The following is a 17,856-nucleotide window of genomic DNA, read 5'->3' as shown; positions in this document are numbered from 1 at the left end:
TACCTGTCTCCTGAGAAACCTGTATGCAGGTCAGGAAGCAACAGTTAGAACCAGACATGGAACAATGGACTGGTTCAAAATTGGGAAAGGAGTATATCAAGGCCATGTATTGTCACCTTACTTATTTAACTTCTATGCAGCGTGCATCATGTGAAATGCTGGGCTGGATGAAGCACAAGCCGGAATCAAGATTGCAGGGAGAAATATCGATTACCTCAGATATGCAGGTGACACCACCCTTACGGCAGAAAGTGAAGAGGAGCTAAAGGGCCTCTTAATGAAAATGAAAGAGGAGAGTGAAAAAGCTGGCTTAAAACTCAACACTGAAAAAGCGAAGATCGTGGCATCTGGTCCCATCACTTCATGGCAAATACATAGGGAAACAATGGAAACAGTGACAGATTTTTATTTTCTTGGGCTCCAAAATCACTGCTGATGGTGACTGCAGCCATGAAATGAAAAGACGCTTGCTCCTTGGAAGGAAAGCCATGACAGAGCTAGACAGCATATTAAAAAGCATATTAAAAAGTAGAGACATCACTTTGCCACCAAAGATCCGTATAGTCAAGGCTATGGTTTTTCCAGCAGTCATGTATGGATGTGAGAGCTGGATCAATAAGAAAGCTGAGCCCCAAAAGTTGATGTTTTTGAACTGTGGTGTTGGACAATACTCTTGAGAGTCCCTTGGACTGCAAGGAGATCAAACCAGTCAGTCATAAAGGATATCAGTCCTGAATATTCATTGGAAGGACTGATGCTGAAGCTGAAGCTCCAGTGCTTTGGCCACCTGACGCGAAGAGCTGACTGATAAGAAAAAATCCTGATGCTGGGGAAGATTGAAGGCAGGAGAAGAAGGGGATGACAGAGGATGAGATGGTTGTATGGCCTCATTGACTCAGTGGATGTGAGTTTGTGCAAGCTCCGGAGATAGTGAAGGACAAGGAAGTCTGATGTGCTGCAGTCCTTGGGGTTGAAAGAGTCAGACATGACTGAGTGACTGAACAGCAACAACAAAGGCCTGCATTTCCTTACTGATTTTCTGCCCAAATGATCGGTCCATCGTTGAAAGTGGGATATGAAAGTCTTCCACTATTAATTTTGTTACTGTCGATTTCTCCCTTTTTGTTTGTATTTGTCTTACATACTGAGGTGCTTCTGTGTTGGGTGCGTATATATTTATAATTGCTATATCTTCTTCTTGGATTGAGCTCTTGATCATTATGTAGTGTCCTTCTTTGTCTCTTATAACAGTCTTTGTTTTAAAGTTTATTATGTCTGATATGAGTATTGCTACTCCAGCTTTTTTATGATTTCTATTTGCATGAAATACCTTCTCCCATCCCCTTATTTTCAGTCTGTAAGTGTCCCTAGGTATGAAGTGGGTCTCTTATAGACAGTATATATTTGGGTCTTGTTTTTGTGTCCACTCAGCCAGTTTATGTTTTGGTTGGTGCATTTAATTCATTTACATTTAAGGTAATTATTGATATGTATGATCCTACTCCTATTTTGTTGTTTGGGATTTATTTTTTATAGATCAGTTCCTTCTCTTGTGTTTCCTGACTAGAGAAGTTCTTTTAGCATTTGTTATAAAACTGATTTAGTGGTGCTGAATTCTCTTAATTTTGCTTGTCTGGAAAGCTTTTGATTTCAGTATCAAATCTGAAAGAGTCTAGTTGGGTAGGGTATTCTTGGTTGTAGGTTCTTCCTCTCTATCATTTGAAATATATTTTGCCATTCCCTTCTGGCTTGTAGAGTTTCTGTTGAGAAATCGGCTGATAACCTTATAGGTTTTCCCTTGTATGTTATTTGTCTTTTTTCCCTTGTTTCTTTTAATGATTTATCTTTAATTTTTGTCAGTTTGATTACCCTGTGTTTTGGTTTGTTCCTCCTTGGGTTTATCCTGCCTGGGACTCTGTGCTTCCTGGACATGACTGACTATTTCCTTTCCCATGTGGGGGATGTTTTCACCTGTTAGCACTTCAGATATTTTCTTGGGTCCTTTCTCTCTCTTTTCTCCTTCTGGGGCCCATATAATGTGAATATTGGTGTGTTTAATGTTGTCCCAGAGGTCTGTTAGGCTGTCTTCATTTCTTTTCATTCTTTTTCCTATATTCCATTTTGCAGCATTGATTTCTACCATTCTGTTTTCCAGGTCACTTACCCATTCTTCTGCTTCAGTTATTCTGTGCTTGATTCTGTCTAGTGTATTGCTTACCTCTGATTGCTTGTTCTTTAGTTCTTCTAGGTCCTTGGTAAGCTTTTCTTGCATCACCTCAATCTTCGCCTCCAGTCCTTTTCAGAGATCCTGAATCATCTTCACTGTCGTTATTCTAAATTCTTTTTCTGGGGGGTGCCTATCTCCATTTCATTTAATTGTGTTTCTGGGTATTTATCTTGTTTCTTCATCTGGTACATAATCCTATTTCATTTGGGGTAGTTTTCTGTGATTGTGGTATTAGTTCTAGAGGCTGATGGGATTGTAGTTCTTATTTCTTCTGTCTGCCTTCTGGTGGATGAGAATAAGAGGCTTGTATAACCAGTCCATTCTGAAGGAGATCAGCCCTGGGATTTCTTTGGAAGGAATGATGCTGAAGCTGAAACTCCAGTACTTTGGCCACCTCATGCGAAGAGTTGACTCATTGGAAAAGACTCTGATGCTGGGAGGGATTGGGGGCAGGAGGAGAAGGGGACAACAGAGGATGAGATGGCTGGATGGCGTCACTGACTCGATGGACGTGAATCTGAGTGAACTCCAGGAGTTGGTGATGGACACAGAGGCCTGGCGTGCAGCGATTCGTGGGGTTGCAAAGAGTCGGACACGGCTGAGCAACTGAACTGAACTGAACTGATAAGCTTCCTGATGGGAGGGACAGACTGTGGGGGAAACTGGGTCTTGGTCTGGTGGGCAGGGCTGTGCTCAGTAAAACTTGAATACAATTGTCTGCTGATGGTGGGGCTATGCTCCCCTCCCAGTTAGTTGTTTGGCCTGAGATGACCCAGTCCTGGAATCTATAGGTTTCTGTAATAGGACTATGGGAGACCTCCAAGAGGGCGTAGTGTCCATGTCTCCATAGCAGGCCACTGCCAGCCCATGCCTCTACAGGAGACCCTCAAACACCCACAGGTAGGTCTGACTCAGTCTTCTGTGGAGTCACTCCTCCGTTCCTTTGGGACCTGGTGTGCACAAGATTTTGTTTGTGCCTTCCAAGAATCTCTTGTTTCCGCAGTCCTGTGGGAGCTCTGTAATCAAATCCCACTGGCCTTCAAAGTCAGATTCCCTGGAGATTCCTAGTCCCTTGGCCAGATCCCCAGGCTGGGGAGCCTGATGTGGGGCCTAGAACCTTCGCAACAGTGGGGAGCTTCTTTGGTATAATTGTTCTCCAATTTTTGAGTCGCTGACCTGGCAGGTATAGGATTTGATTTTATCATAATTTTTCCCTCGTACCATTTCGTTTTGGCTTCTCCTTTGTCCTTGGATGCTGGGTATCTTTTTTAGTGGGTTCCAGTGTCTTCTGTCGATGGTTGTTAATAGCTAGTTGCGATTTTGGTGCTCATATGTGAAATGAGTGGGAATTTACTGCTGGTCTGGGACAGTCTCCTGGAGAGGTGGAGGTGGCTGCGGTGCATGCTGGGGAGTGCCTTCTACCTTGTGAAGCCGGTGACAGTGGGTGCCATTGTGGAGGCTCCTCCCCCTCGCTTCCAGACTCTCTTTACCTTTTAGTACCATTTGTTCTTGAGCATACTTGCTTAATATAAACAGCTCAAAATTGTATTAAAATGTTTAAAATGTGCTGCCTCCATTCTTGGTCTACCGAGCATAGTTGACAACTGGCAGTCTGATGTGTTTATTCCACATGCTTTTCCACTCATGAGCACACATATCTGAGAGTGTTGTACTATAGACAGTGAGCTACTAGTCACTACCCCACCTACATCATGTATATACCTCACTAGGCTACTAAGTGTATGTGGAATTTTTCTATTTTTAAAAATTAATTTTAATATTTTGAATAGATAATCTCATGATTTAAAAAATCATTTGCTCTATATACACCTATTATTTCTGAACTGTTTGAAAGTAAGTTACAGACACAATACTCCTTTTTCCCTAAATATTTCAATGTGTATTTCTAAAAACAAGGACATTAGAATATTCACATTGATAAAAATATTATTGATAATAGATCTCATTAATTTTAATTTTAAAATAAAACTGAATAATTTTCATTTATCTACCATGAACAGTAACAAAATTGGTGAGTTTTCTTCTTTCCCTTTTCTTTCTTCTACTATCTGATTTTGATCAGAAATACTACTTACACTTTCTATTATAATTGATTTGTCAGCTTTAAGTATCATGCTTTATCTTCCAACTATATTAGATTACAATTTACTGCTTGCCTTTTTCTTTTTCCCTCTCACATTTTGTTAATGGTAATGTCTGTATCTTTTTGGTGCACATGACTTTTATACATTCTGGCTACCTACTTCCTACTTTTAGTTTTATTCCTACAGCTAATTTGAGTCAAACCTTCTGCTGATTCTCACCAGTAATTTCTTGGTTGACTGAAGTTCATCCTCCAGGCTCTTGATATTAAAGTGTAGTCCATGCATCAGCTTTGTTGACATCATTACCTACAAGCTTGTTAGAAATGTAGAGTCTCTCTCCCAACCAAAACCTGCTGAATCAGAATTTGCATTTTCATACGATTCCTATGTGATTTGATATATTCACTGACATTATAGAAATAACACTGAAGAACTGGATCATGGGAATAATTTTGGATTAGAATTTATCTATAGCATTTAGGCTTGAAGGAAAGTTTGGCTGGATGTAAAATCTTTAGGACATTGTTTAGATCCTGACTCAAATAAATCAGCTGTAACAAAATTTTGACATAGGATGAAAAAATTGTAATAAGCATTGGGTATTCGCTGATATGAAGAAATTGTTAATTTGATTAGTATGTAATGGTATTTCCGTTCTTTTTAGGGTCTTTATCTGCTGAAGAGACATATATGTGTTTCTGAGCAAATGTATGTATTTTGAGGATTTGGTTTAAAATAATCCATCCCTTTACTCCAATAAAGTTAGAATGAGATGGGGAATAGATTAAATAAGAATCTAGGGATAATAAATTTTGAAGCTGGAGCTGGGGGTAGATACAGAGCAGGCGTTTCAAGTTCCTTCTAACACTATAGTTTTCAAAAATTATGTAATACAAAATTAAGGAAATAATTGAGTCATACCTTATTGTTTGCTCTTTTCTCATTTTCTGGTATTGAATATGGCTTTGAAGAACTCAGGCTGGTCTTTTTTTCCCCCTTGTAAATCAATATCTTGATCTTTTTGCCTTTTCTGTGGATTATTTATCTTTTATATTCAGTAACTTTACTGACTATCATATAATAATAATCATAAGTTTTGAAGCTGACCTTCTGTGTCAGCTTTTCCTGGCACTTTCAGTGTTTAGCTTCAAGTCTCCTGTTACTTCAGCAATGTTGTCTTGAATTATATCTTTATTTTTTGTTCTAGTTTCTTCTTTTGGTTTTCTTACTTGGGGGCTCCATTTGTGTCTGTTTTGGACCTACTTTGTCTGCCCTCTCTATCACTTCTCTCTAATCTTTTTTTCTCTTATACTTTTTTCATGTGGTCTTCCCTCTTGTGCTCCTACCATTTTGATTTTTCTTTTTTTTCCCCTTCTGTCCAAATTCTTAAAACTCATATTTTATTTCCCCTTTGTCCTTAAATTTCTTGACATATTAGATTCTTTTGTTGAGTTTTCAAAGACAGCTGAATCTTTTTTAATTAATTTATTGAGAACTTGGTGTATTTTTCTAATTTGCAAGCATATCCTTTAGTTCTTAGAAATTTTCTTATTTCTTTGATTCCTGTGTTCTGTTTTCTTGCATAAAAATTGTTCTTAATCTACATTTGTCTTTTTGTTATTTGGGACTCTCAACCCTTTTGTTGAATTTTTTTTCCTATCCTGTTTTTAGTTCCTAAGGTCTGTTTTACTCTTTTTTTTTTTTTTAATTTACTGATTAGAGATTTGAAAATGACATTTCTTTCCTCCCAGGTTCAAAATACTTTTGTGAAGAGACAGGTTTCTCCCCTGCCAATGTGTTTTCTTTCTACTACATGGACCTGTTTCCTCTATTTGGCTCTTATTTTCGGAGGAATGTGAGGCAATAAAAAATATGATTGTGGAATCATTGTGTGTGGGTAAAATGTTCTGTTCAGCCTTTCCACTGAATAGGGAAAGCTATCTTGTTACTGTAGGGTCTGTAGATGGTAGTGTTTTATCTCTGAGGCTGATCAAATTATCTGGAAAGGAGTCCTCTAGTCTCTTCCTATAGCTTCTGGTATTCTGGAAACAGATAAGGATCTCACTGTTCATGCTTGTGGGTTAAAACCACACATAGTATTCCTCAGTCTGAGGTATTTCTGATTTGTATTCTTCAAATAATACATTTTTGTGTCTTGAAGGGGGAGAATAGCAGTTAGCAGGCAGCAGGGTGTCTGATTGGTTTGCAGAGTTAAATCCCATTTTTTTCCCATCCCTATTCTGTCTTCAAGCATAGAACATTTTTCAGCTTCTTGTTGGTCAGCCAGCTCACTTCTTTATACCTTTCCCTCTCCCAGATGGGTCACAGCTCATATAGATGCTCTACATATTCCAAAAATAATGGGATATAGTCAGTTAACAATGTTAACGATAGGGTGAATAGTGAAGGGACTCAGCCATACATATACATGTGTCCATTCTCCCCCAAACTCCCCTCCCATTCAGGCCGCCATATAACACTGAGCAGAGTTCCGTGTGCAATACAGTAGGCCCTTATTGGTTATCCACTTTAAATATAGGGTTTGTTTATGTCCACCCCAAGCTCCCTAACTTTCTCTCCTTCCATCTTGCCCCGATCCTCACCCCCTCACCCTCACCATAAGTCTTGAGTCTCTTTTCTGTTTTGTTAGTGAGTTCATTTCTTTCATTTCTTTTTAGATTCCATATAGAAGGGATGTCATCCAATATTTCTCCTACTCTGTCTGACTTAATGTAATCATCTTTCAAAGAAACTTCTCTGTTGGAGGTTTTTGTTTTTGCAGTTTTAAAATGGCTCATATTGTTCATGCTGTGATAACAGAATGTGGTACCATGGTCCTCAGTGACCATTCTCCTTCTGTCTCTGGGAGGAGCAGTGTAGCATTTGTCTGACAGGGTTCACTGATCCCCTTGACCACACAATTTCCTGCCTTTTCTTGATATCATCAGTGGACATTTACATTAGTTCCATTACTGAGTTGTAGAACCACCCTCATTACTAAGAAAAATCCTGTGTATACAGTATATATATATATATGTTTGTGTACACATCTTAATCTTAGCCTTCCAGATTATAAAGAGGACAGATTCAGTCTTTTCAGTTCTGTTCTTGTGTTTTGTAGGTAAAACTAGCCATTTGGGAATCTTTAGAGTAATAATGCTTAAAATATTATTGTAACAGATTATACTAATCTAGTAAGTGTAGTGTTACTGTCCTGTTTTCAGACATTTCTTTTTGTTACTTGGTGAGCAGTAACACTCCCACCTGTAGGCCCTATGATAGTGTTGAGTTGTCCTTTGTGTAGTGAGTCCAGTGTCCATTGTTACATCGTATCAGCAAATGGTCAGCTTCGTTCAGAGATATCCAAGACTGATTTGAAGTGAAGTGAAGTGAAGTCGCTCAGTCGTGTCCGACTCTTTGTGACCCCCATAGACTGAGGCCTACCAGGCTCCTCTGTCCATGGGATTTTTTAGGCAGTAGAACTGGAGGGGATTGCCATTTCCTTCTCCAGGGGATCTTCCCAACCCAGGGCCCGAACCCGGGTCTCCTGCATTGTAGACAGACGCTTTACCGTCTGAGCCATCAGGGAAGTCCAAGACTGGTTTAGGAGTCCCAAATCAGGTTCAGTGATTGGCTTGGATGACTCACACTGACTCAGTGGACATTAATTTGAGCAAACTCAGGGAGATATTGAAGTCCATGGGTCGAAAAGAGTTGGACATGACTTAGTGACTGAACAAGACCGACTCATAGAATTCAGAAAAGCTTCTGGTTATAGCTTATTTGAGAAAAAGCGTTCAGATTAAAATCAATTTAAAAAACCATGTAGGGCGGGGTATAGGAGACACTGAGCAAACTTTCAGTTGTCCTCTTCCTAATGAGTCATGTGGGCAGTGCTTAGCTTCCCCCAAAGCAATGTGTGAGGACACTCAAGAAGTGTTGCCAGACCCTCTCAAGTCAAATTGATACCATGTGGCCCAAGGCCCCCATCGTCAATTGCACTGTTAGAATAATCTGTGAAGGGCGGCTCAAGGATTCAGGTAAACAAATATACTCTTAAGAGGAAGGATATTCCAAAAAACATTAAAGTATCTTCCAGGTGTCAGGTAAGGACCAAACTTTTCTTTCAAAGGTGCAGGGTTTGGACAGCCCAGACCTGCTGAGTTAATCCTTTACTGCGCATCACTGCATATCATGGCTTCCCTGGTAGCTCAGTAGTAAAGAATCTGCCTGCAATGCAAGAGACCCAGGTTCAAGCCCTGGGTTGGGCAGATCCTCTGGAGAAGGTAATGGCAACCCACTCCAGTATTCTTGCCTGGCGAATCCCCACGGACAGAGGATCCTGGCGGGCTATAGTCCATGGGGTCAGAGTCGGACATGACTGAGCGGCTAAGCACACACACAACTGCGTATCAAGTTCCTCACCATGTGTACCTTCTCTGCCACCCCTATGAACAAGTTTTGAAAGACACATATGATATGTTTAAACCCATTTAATAATGCAGACCTGCCAATATCCATTGTTTGAGTGGAACAAAAATTCTTTCAGAAAGGTCATACTCAATTCACATTTGGATTAGATCAAATGTCCGTTTACTTTTGATATTTACCTTTAGGACTTCCCTGGTGACTTAGACGGTAAAGTGTCTGCCTACAATGCGGGAGACCCGGGTCCAATCCCTGGGTCGGGAAGATCTCCTGGAGAAGGAAATGGCGACCCACTCCAGTATTCTTGCCTGGGAAATCCCACGGACAGAGAAGCCTGTTAGGCTACAGTCCATGGGGTCGCAAAGAGTTGGACACGACTGAGCAACTTCACTTCACTTCAGGCTTTCGAAAGTGATGGTGAATTGTGTCACTAATACAACACTCTTTGTTCAAGAGTATTTGGCCAGTGTGTGTTCAAATTCCAGTGTATGAAAAATGGAGTGATAAACAAGGAGTCAGCATCTTTCTCAGAATCTTTTTGTGGATCAGATCCATTGGAAAGTGGAATAGATTGAGCCAGATGTGACCAAGGTTGATCTTTATCTTTTTTGTGGCACATCTTGTAATTTTGTTTCCTCTTAGGCGCTTTATTATTAAAAAACTTAAAAAAAAAATCACATCTTGGATTCCGATAAATTATTTGTATGGTTTTAGAAACAGGGTAACGTTAAGGGTATATAGGGGAATCCCCCGAGTTTTCAGTTTGGCTCAGATACTGGATGAGTTCAGAAGTGACACTGAAGCTGATCAGCCATGTCTGGAGTATAACCTGTGGTCTCTGTAAAGATTCTGGTTTTTAAAGCATACAACACAACATCTTAAAAAATCTTCAGTAATGGAGGTTGGTGGGGTTATCCTCAACTATAAATACATTTTTAGTCTTTTTTTTTAGCATCTTTAAATTTTTTTTCTTTTTTAAAAATTTATTTTTTAATTAAAGGATAATTGTTTTGCAGAATTGTGTTGGTTTCTTTGAATCATAGAATCTGTATACCTTTGCTCTTTTCACAAACATTTGTGTCTGAGCAGAAGTGTTTTAAAAGAAGGGTGTTTTCCTGGGACTTCCTTAGTGGCCCAGTGGTTAAGAATCTGCCAGCCAGTGAAGAGGACATGGGTTTGATCCCTGGTCCAGGAAGATCCCACATGCCGTGGAGCAGCTAAGCCCCTGTGCTGCAACTGCTGAGCCCATGCACTGCAGTTACTGAAACCCGCATGCTCTAGACCCCGTGCTCTGTGAAAAGAGAAGCCACTGCAATGAGAAGCCTGTGCAACGCAACTCGAGAGTAGCCACCACTTGCTGTAACTAGAGAAAGCCCACATACAGCAACAAAGACCCAGCACAGCCAAAAGTAAAATTTACAAATAAATAAAAGAGGGTGTTTAGGTACAAAAATTTTTTTCCTTGCAGGGATGGGTTGGGATAGGAGGGGCAGATTAGTGTTATTGAAAGTAGTTAGCATTTTATAGTATTTCTTAATTCAGGTTACCACCCAAGGATGGCCTCACTCATGCCGTGGTATTACTTTGTGGTCTCAACCTTGGGAGCATCTCTCTCTATGCAGGAGGTACCCAGGTTTGGGGAGCAGCTCTGAGCAAGCTGGTTGCTCTTGGGGATGAGTTGATGGCAAGTGATACTGAGCCCCTAAATCCTGAGAACAGACTATCCCACTAAGTGTGCTTGACATTGTGTCAAAGGTAATAAAGGCTTAATTTTACATTAGAGTGACAGCCACTTTATAAAATTGTTTTTCAGTAACAGCCTATGCTGTTAACCTTAGACCTTGCTTTTATTTATTTATATATTTTTTAGACCTTGCTGTTATTAAACAACTTCTTTTCTCCCTTGCTCACAGAGCTCCCTTGCTGAGACCTTGGATAGCACTGGCAGTCTAGACCCCCAGAGATCAGATATGATTTATACCATCGAAGATGTTCCACCCTGGTACCTGTGCATATTTCTGGGGTTGCAGGTAAGATGATTCCTTTGGAATGTAACCACCAGCAGATGCTTGAATTGTCTGTCTAGATTATTTAAAATTCAATTTTTATTTTTTACTTATTGACAGCTTTAAATTACTCTTTTAAGGATGATGAATGGTAATTGTTAATATGAATTTCAAAACAGTGAAAGGAAGAAAACAGGAGGAGTACGTTAACCATGGTAGGAAAAAAAGAAAATATTCAGGAAATAAGAGAAATGACATGGAAGGAAGGGGAAAAGTTCATAGATGTATGAAAAGGGGGAGAAGAGGGAAGAGAATGTAGAGGAATAGAAATAAGAAGGATTAGTGTTCATCTCTCATTCCTAGTTAACCAATCCATAGTCACTGTCAACTGCCATGAAATATGGGTGACATTAAGAAGTGCTGTGTTGCCGTAAAAAGTAATGCATTTGAGTCAGTTCTGAGAAGGTGGATGAACCTAGAACCTATTATACAGAGTGAAGTGAGTCAGAAAGAGAAAGATAAACATCGTATTCTAACACATAGATATGGAATCTAGAAGAATGGTACTGAAGAATTTATTTACAGGGCAGCAATGAAGAAATAGACAGAGAATAGACTTACGGACATGGGGAGAAGGAAGGAGAGGGTGAGATGTATGGAAAGAGTAACATCGAAACTTACATTACCGTATGTAAAATAGATAGCCAATGGGAATTTGCTGTATGGCTCAGGAAACTCAAATGGGGGCTCTGTATCAATCTAGAGGGGTGGGATGGGGCAGGAGATGGGAGGGAGGTTCGAAAGGGAGGGGATACATGTATACTTATGGTTGTTTCATGTTGGGGTTTGACAGAAAACAACAATTCTTTCAAGCAATTATCCTTCAGTAAAAAAGGAAATTTAAAAAAAAAAAAAAAAGAAGTGCTGTGTTGGTCAGGACATAAATGTGGAGGCTTCAGTCTTATTTTTAAAGGAAGGCAGGCTTCCCTTGGTAATGTCTGCTTGCAATTTCCAGTGGGAGCAGAGCAAGGAGGCTGCCAAAGAATGGGTAGGAGGGATGGGGCGAGAGGTGACCCAAGCTGGTGCAGGACTTCTGCATCTTTGATATCTGCTCCCCCTTCTCCCCCCAGCCACCACTCCCTTTTCCCACTTATGATCAAAGTGGGGCTTTAGGAGAAAGGGGATGATATGGAATGCTCCTTGCCCAGACACATAGTTCTGGTCTGTGTATGCCTTGGTTTTGAGGTCTTGCTTTGCATTCTTACTTTCTCAAGTTTGAATGATCAGTTCATGCTAAGGAAATCAGTCTCATTACCCAGACAAGTTTATTCACTTGGAGGTGGACTGTACCTGCTGACAGCTGATACTTTGGTTCAATTTCCAGGCCCTTCCCCAATCTTAGGTATTAAAACAGTTGGCAACCTGGACAGAAAGGCATTCTAATAAAGAAGTCGTAACCAAAGGACCTGACTGGTTGGGCACATAATTTCCCTAGGGCTGAATGTCTCAAATGAGGTTCAGGAAGCTCATTTTTTGAAGTGTTTATAGATGTGTCTAGTAGTAGTCTTCCCTTTCAGATAAGATTGGGACACCCTGTATATATCATTCCCTTCTTGACAGTGCAATCTTGTGAGCAGCTCTGGGAAGTCCTGATGGGAATGTTCTGTCCCCTTCACGAAACACCTGTTAGTGTTACACAGTTGATCATTTTGGGCTGCAAGCAGCGCATTTTGGCAAAAATGAGCAGAGATGGGGAACTGTAAGGAAGAAAAGAGGAAATTTGCAGAATGAGCAGGGATGGGGAACTGTTAGGAAGAAAAGAGGAAATCTGCAGAACAGAAGTAAGAACTGAACAGGCAGGCCTCTGGGAGGAAGGGATGTGAGCAGTGAGAGCTGGAATGTCCTGCCCAGGCTGTAGGGAATGGGGGAGGGGTCCTAAAGGAGGAGTGGGATCGGCTCTTTCTGGATGATTCCCACAGCTGCTGTGTGAGCCTCAGTTCAGTTCAGTCGCTCAGTCGTGTCCCACTCTTTGCGACCCCATGAATCGCAGCACGCCAGGCCTCCCTGTCCATCACCAACTCCCGGAGTTCACTCAGACTCATGTCCATTGAGTCAGTGATGCCATCCAGCCATCTCATCCACTGTCGTGCCCTTCTCCTCCTGCCCCCAATCCCTCCCAGCATCAGAGTCTTTTCCAGTGAGTCAACTCTTCACATGAGGTGGCCAAAGTATTGGAGTTTCAGCTTCAGCATCATTCCCTCCAAGGAAATCTCAGGGCTGATCTCCTTCAGAATGGACTGGTTGGATCTCCTTGCAGTCCAAGGGACTCTCAAGAGTCTTCTCCAACACCACAGTTCAAAAGCATCAATTCTTCAGCACTCAGCCTTCTTCACAGTCCAACTCTCACATCCATTCATGACCGCTGGAAAAATCATAGCCTTGACTAGACAGACCTTTGTTGGCAAAGTAATGTCTCTGCTTTTGAATATGCTATCTAGGTTGGTCACAACTTTCCTTCCAAGGAGTAAGCATCTTTTAATTTCATGGCTGCAATCACCATCTGCAGTGATTTTGGAGCCCAAGAAATAAAGTCTGACACTGTTTCCCTATCTGTTTCCCATGAAGTGATGGGACCGGATGCCATGATCTTTTTTTCTGAATGTTGAGCTTTAAGCCAACTTTTTCACTCTCCTCTTTCATCAAGAGGCTTTTTAGCTCCTCTTCACTTTCTGCCATAAGGGTGGTGTCATCTACGTATCAGAGGTGATTGAGCTTAGTGCTTCCCTGATTACTGTTAAATAATGCCAGGTCACAGGAAAAGATGGAAAATCCCTTGTGCAGTGAAGCTTGTAACTCTAATCCCCAGACCTAAAAGAAGTTTTAAAAAAGCATGAATTATCTCAAAACATAATTGTAAAATTCTACATAAAATATTGGCAAATCAAAATCTAACATGACTGACTAGGGTTTGTTTCAAGAATGGTTCAGTGCCACACAATTCATGTTAACAGGTTAGAGGGGAAAGATCTATGGTTTTAGCAATTAAAGCAGTTAAAAAAACAAAAATTCTCAGTAAAAATTCTATATATAAAACATTACTGGTATTTGTATTGCGTTTCCTTTGTGCTGGCCCGGATTGCTTCACGTAATAAGTAATAATACCGGTCAGTTAGAAGACGAGAAAATGTAGTAGGAGAAATGCTAGGGAGAAAAAAACAATTTTGCATATGATGAGTGTGTACCTAAAAAAACAAGTTCATGTGTGCTACTTTTTAAAAACAATAGGGGAGTGGGCAAAGTTAGGGTAAAATCAGACAAAATACAAAAAAAGATTAACTTCTCCCCTCTGTCTCACTGTCCCCGCAGCATTATCTGACATGTTTTAGCGGCACCATTGCAGTGCCCTTTCTGCTGGCCGACGCCATGTGTGTGGGATATGACCAGTGGGCCACCAGCCAGCTCATTGGGACCATTTTCTTCTGTGTGGGAATCACGACTTTGCTGCAGACTACTTTTGGATGCAGGTGAGATTGGGACACTAAATTGGGAATGCTGACGTGCCCGTGAGGCGTTGTGCACATTCACCTAGGGCTGCTTGGAAGGACTGACTGGAGTATGGGGAAGCGTGGCCTACTGGCATTTGCCTTGCCTCTCCCCAGCTCTGTTGTGTTTCTTCTCTAGGTGGGTGGCACCACTTCCTGACCAGTTGTGCAGGCTGGAACTCAGCTCCTTCCATCCCACCAGCTGGCAGGGCAAGTGTTCCCTCTAGTACTCTGTCACTTTCCCCAATTCCTGAAGTTCAGACCTGGACTGTGTTCTGCTAGGTTTCCAGTTGGTTTCCCTGCCTCCAAGGCTACTCTCTGCCCCGCTCTGTGTGCCACCCTGGTGTCATTTTTTCAATGTTTGCATCTTCCTGGGTGCTAGGAGGCTACAGCCCTACTCCCTGTTTAAAAACTGGGATGTGCCCACCCTGTGGGCATCTCCTTGTTCTCTGTCCCACCGCCCTTCCAGGTATGTCCCTGCGCCCTGCAGTCTCCTTCCGTGCACTCCCCAAGAAATGAGCTCCTCCTCAAGCCCACTGTGCTGTCTTCCCTGTGCTTGTGCTCCCATGCAGCCTTCCAGTCTTGGCTTGTTCCTCTTCTCTCTGAAGCACCCTTGACTTCCCAATGCCTCCGTTGTTCTCTCTGAATTCCCACACATGCGTCTTGTGTATGTTCTTCTAATGTGACTCTTATTCCACTTTGTCCTTTTTTGTTTTGTCTTTTCTTGCTGAATTGTGTTTCCTCAAAGTGCAAAGTGCACTTTGCATCCCCAGGCCCCAGCTTACATGGATATGGAGCTGGCATAGGAAGGAAAAGAACTGTCTTCTTTTACCTTCTCCTGCAGTCTTGCTTTGTCCCCTCCCATCCCCTTCTTCCACCCTCTTCACATTCAGCCTTTTCCTTTACCCTAGGATGTTGCCCAAGGGGTGGAGCCTGTGGCCACAGGACTAACCTCAGGGCAAGGACAGCAGAGTAAATGTATAAGTTATGTCTCTCCCTGCTAGGGAAGTGGGAGCAAACACAGAGGCCCTGCTAGGGAAGTGGGAGCAAACTCAGAGGGCAATGAAGGCAGCCTGGTAATCATGGACTGTATTCAGTGAGTCAGAATCCTCAGAACAACCTTCACTTACAGGGGACAGGAGAATATGGGAAGGACAGTGTTAGGGCATTCTGGTTGGCAGCTTAAGCAATGTCCTCATAAGGACTATGACAGCTCCATAGCAGGTCTGATGACGGAAGGAAGGCTGAAAGGGCTGGCCAGCTCCTGGGGTTCTCAAATCCCCAGCTCCTGCAGGACTGCCTGAAGCCACCATGCTGAGCAGATCCCTTACCTCAGACAGGAGGGTCATCTTAGGGGACCCCTGAGGGAGAGGCAGCGTGTTACTGACCTGTTAGGGGAAGGAGATGTATTTGGACACTCCAGAGAGGACTTGATTAAATTTTTTAGTGCTCAGGTAGTTAAACTTGGCTGACAGTATCTTTCATTCTTTTGTTATAGCATTCAAGATTTTGTGTTTCAAAGCCAGGGTGGTTTAGAAAGTTTTTATTGGCTGACTCAAGGGCCTTACCTTGTACATGGGGAACTGGTTCTCTGGGGAAATACTTATTTTCTAAACAGCTAGCTCATCAGAGAACTTGTAGCACAAATCATCTATAAATTTAGGCAGTGTCTCTAGTTGAGAATTGTTGGTTGACTTGAAGAGGAAATGAAAGACGTGTTTACTGTGGTATGGCAGGTACCAGGTACAGCTCTGCCCTGGTCTCATATCAAGAAGGCTACACCTGACTCTACTTCCCTCTTTGTGCTAACACAGCAGCACCTTTTTCTTGCCTGGGATCCTTGCCTCGAAGTTCCCATCTAGTAGGGAAAAAGTGAGAAGGCACTTAGTAGCTTGGTTTCCAACTCCTCAAAGCCACAAGCTGTTGTTGATACATTCTTTTAAGTTTTGTCCAGCATATATTTGAGGGCCTGCTGTGTGAAGGCAAGCCCAGATGATGAGGTGTATGAGAGGCATTTCCCTCCCTACTTAATTGGTCACCACCTCTGAGGTTGTTTGTTTGCTGTATCCCATGTTCCCTATTTGTTTGCAGTATCTCATCTCCCCCACCCCCTGCATCTCCCTGTCCTTCACCCTTTTCTGTTAAAACTCTTAACTCCTCTTTTCCCAACTTCCCCTTGTTTCACTGTGCCTGAAGAGGCAGGGCTACCCCTTCCAGCTGAATCACCTCTCAGATTCTTGCCCCCAGGTCTCCTGTGGCTTTTGTAAAAGAAGAGCAGATATCTCAAGAATGGCCAGATACCACACTCCCCTAGTATTTCCAGCAGACCAAGGTTGACACTCAGACCTCAGTAGAGTGGGGACCCACCCCTGGTACTCAGACACCCAGTACTTGTACTCAGAACGGGTCAGGGTTAAGCATCCCTGAGTCTATTCCAGGGATGTCTATTCAGCAGAGTCAGAGCAGCAGCACTGCCAGTGTTGGTTAAAATCAAGTTGTTGACCATTGTAATGATAAAACTGTAATCCCATGGACAGTCAGAATCTACAGTGCCCAATAAAGCGTTAGCTCATGCCACATGGCAAATGATGGTTTCTTTGCCGTTCGCACATGGGGGAGTAAAATGAGTGCATATGAGGAGTTAGAGAGACCTATGCAGTGTTATAACTCTGGACAGAAGACCTCTCCAGCTCCCAGTTTGCTTTTGTGAAAATAATAGGAGGCTCTTCCTAAGGTGTCCTGTGGATGACATTTGCCGTCATTGTGTGTTTGTAGATTATTATATTATATGCTTCTTTCTAAAATACATTTGAAAAGTGACAAGAGTATGAATAATATGGAAAACCTTCTAATTCTGCTGCTTACTGACATAGACCCTCATCGTCGATTTTAAATTGTCATGTTTACAGACTTGTGCATTTACTTTCTGAACACAAGAGAATCAAACAAACAGATAAAGCAGTTGGGGCGTTGGAAATACAGGGTGGGACAGCGCAAAAGAAAGGCTGACGTGGCCGAGAGTGGAATTTATTCCCAGTATCACAGCCTTAAGGATTGCAGGTGGCCTCTGCATGTTTGTTGGTGTTAGCAGTTCACACTCATTTCCTTAGGTGGAGAGTTGCAGAAGAAAAAGGTTTTCATGTTCAGCTATTGTCATTTCTAGGGCAGATTTTCAGACTTTTCTAACTGAGTGGTTTGCCGTGTGTGTCTGAGTTCTGTCTGTTTCTTTGTGTGTTTGCCTGACTCCCGTGTAGTACCCAGAACTCCCCTGCACTGAATGTCATGGGTATATGGGACCTAGAGACTAGTGATGGCCCATGCCTCTGAGGGATAGGGCCTTTATTGTGAGGAAGCCAAAACCATAATTGCAGGTCTAGAGCAGGGGAAGGAAGTGTAACCATTTCCATTCTCTGGGCTCTGGCCAGGTCATCCTTGCTCCACATTTCACATGGGTGTGCTGAAGAGTGGCCTGCTGTTTCTGGAAAGTTGTTTCATTGCATAAAAATAACCAACAGTGATACAGAAAAAGTGAGAGTGAAACAGAGGTG

The 17,856-nt window shown here is 42.1% G+C and overlaps 1 protein-coding gene across 1 annotated transcript in view; it reads left to right on the top strand.

Annotated features, from left to right (window-relative positions):
• The window catches only part of SLC23A2 (solute carrier family 23 member 2), a 138,285-nt gene that overhangs the window by 73,950 nt on the left and 46,479 nt on the right, over window positions 1–17,856 (top strand). The window contains exons 4-5 of the mRNA XM_069547962.1: window positions 10,674–10,790; window positions 14,133–14,290. Of these exons, the coding sequence (XP_069404063.1) occupies window positions 10,674–10,790; window positions 14,133–14,290 (275 nt within the window). The remainder of the gene's footprint in view (window positions 1–10,673; window positions 10,791–14,132; window positions 14,291–17,856) is intronic.

The sequence above is a fragment of the Ovis canadensis genome, chromosome 13, assembly GCF_042477335.2.
Source record: "Ovis canadensis isolate MfBH-ARS-UI-01 breed Bighorn chromosome 13, ARS-UI_OviCan_v2, whole genome shotgun sequence".
Classification (NCBI taxonomy): Eukaryota; Metazoa; Chordata; class Mammalia; order Artiodactyla; family Bovidae; genus Ovis; species Ovis canadensis.
Note: the sequence above shows the minus strand (reverse complement) of the source record. Positions and strands in the feature narration are given on the sequence as shown.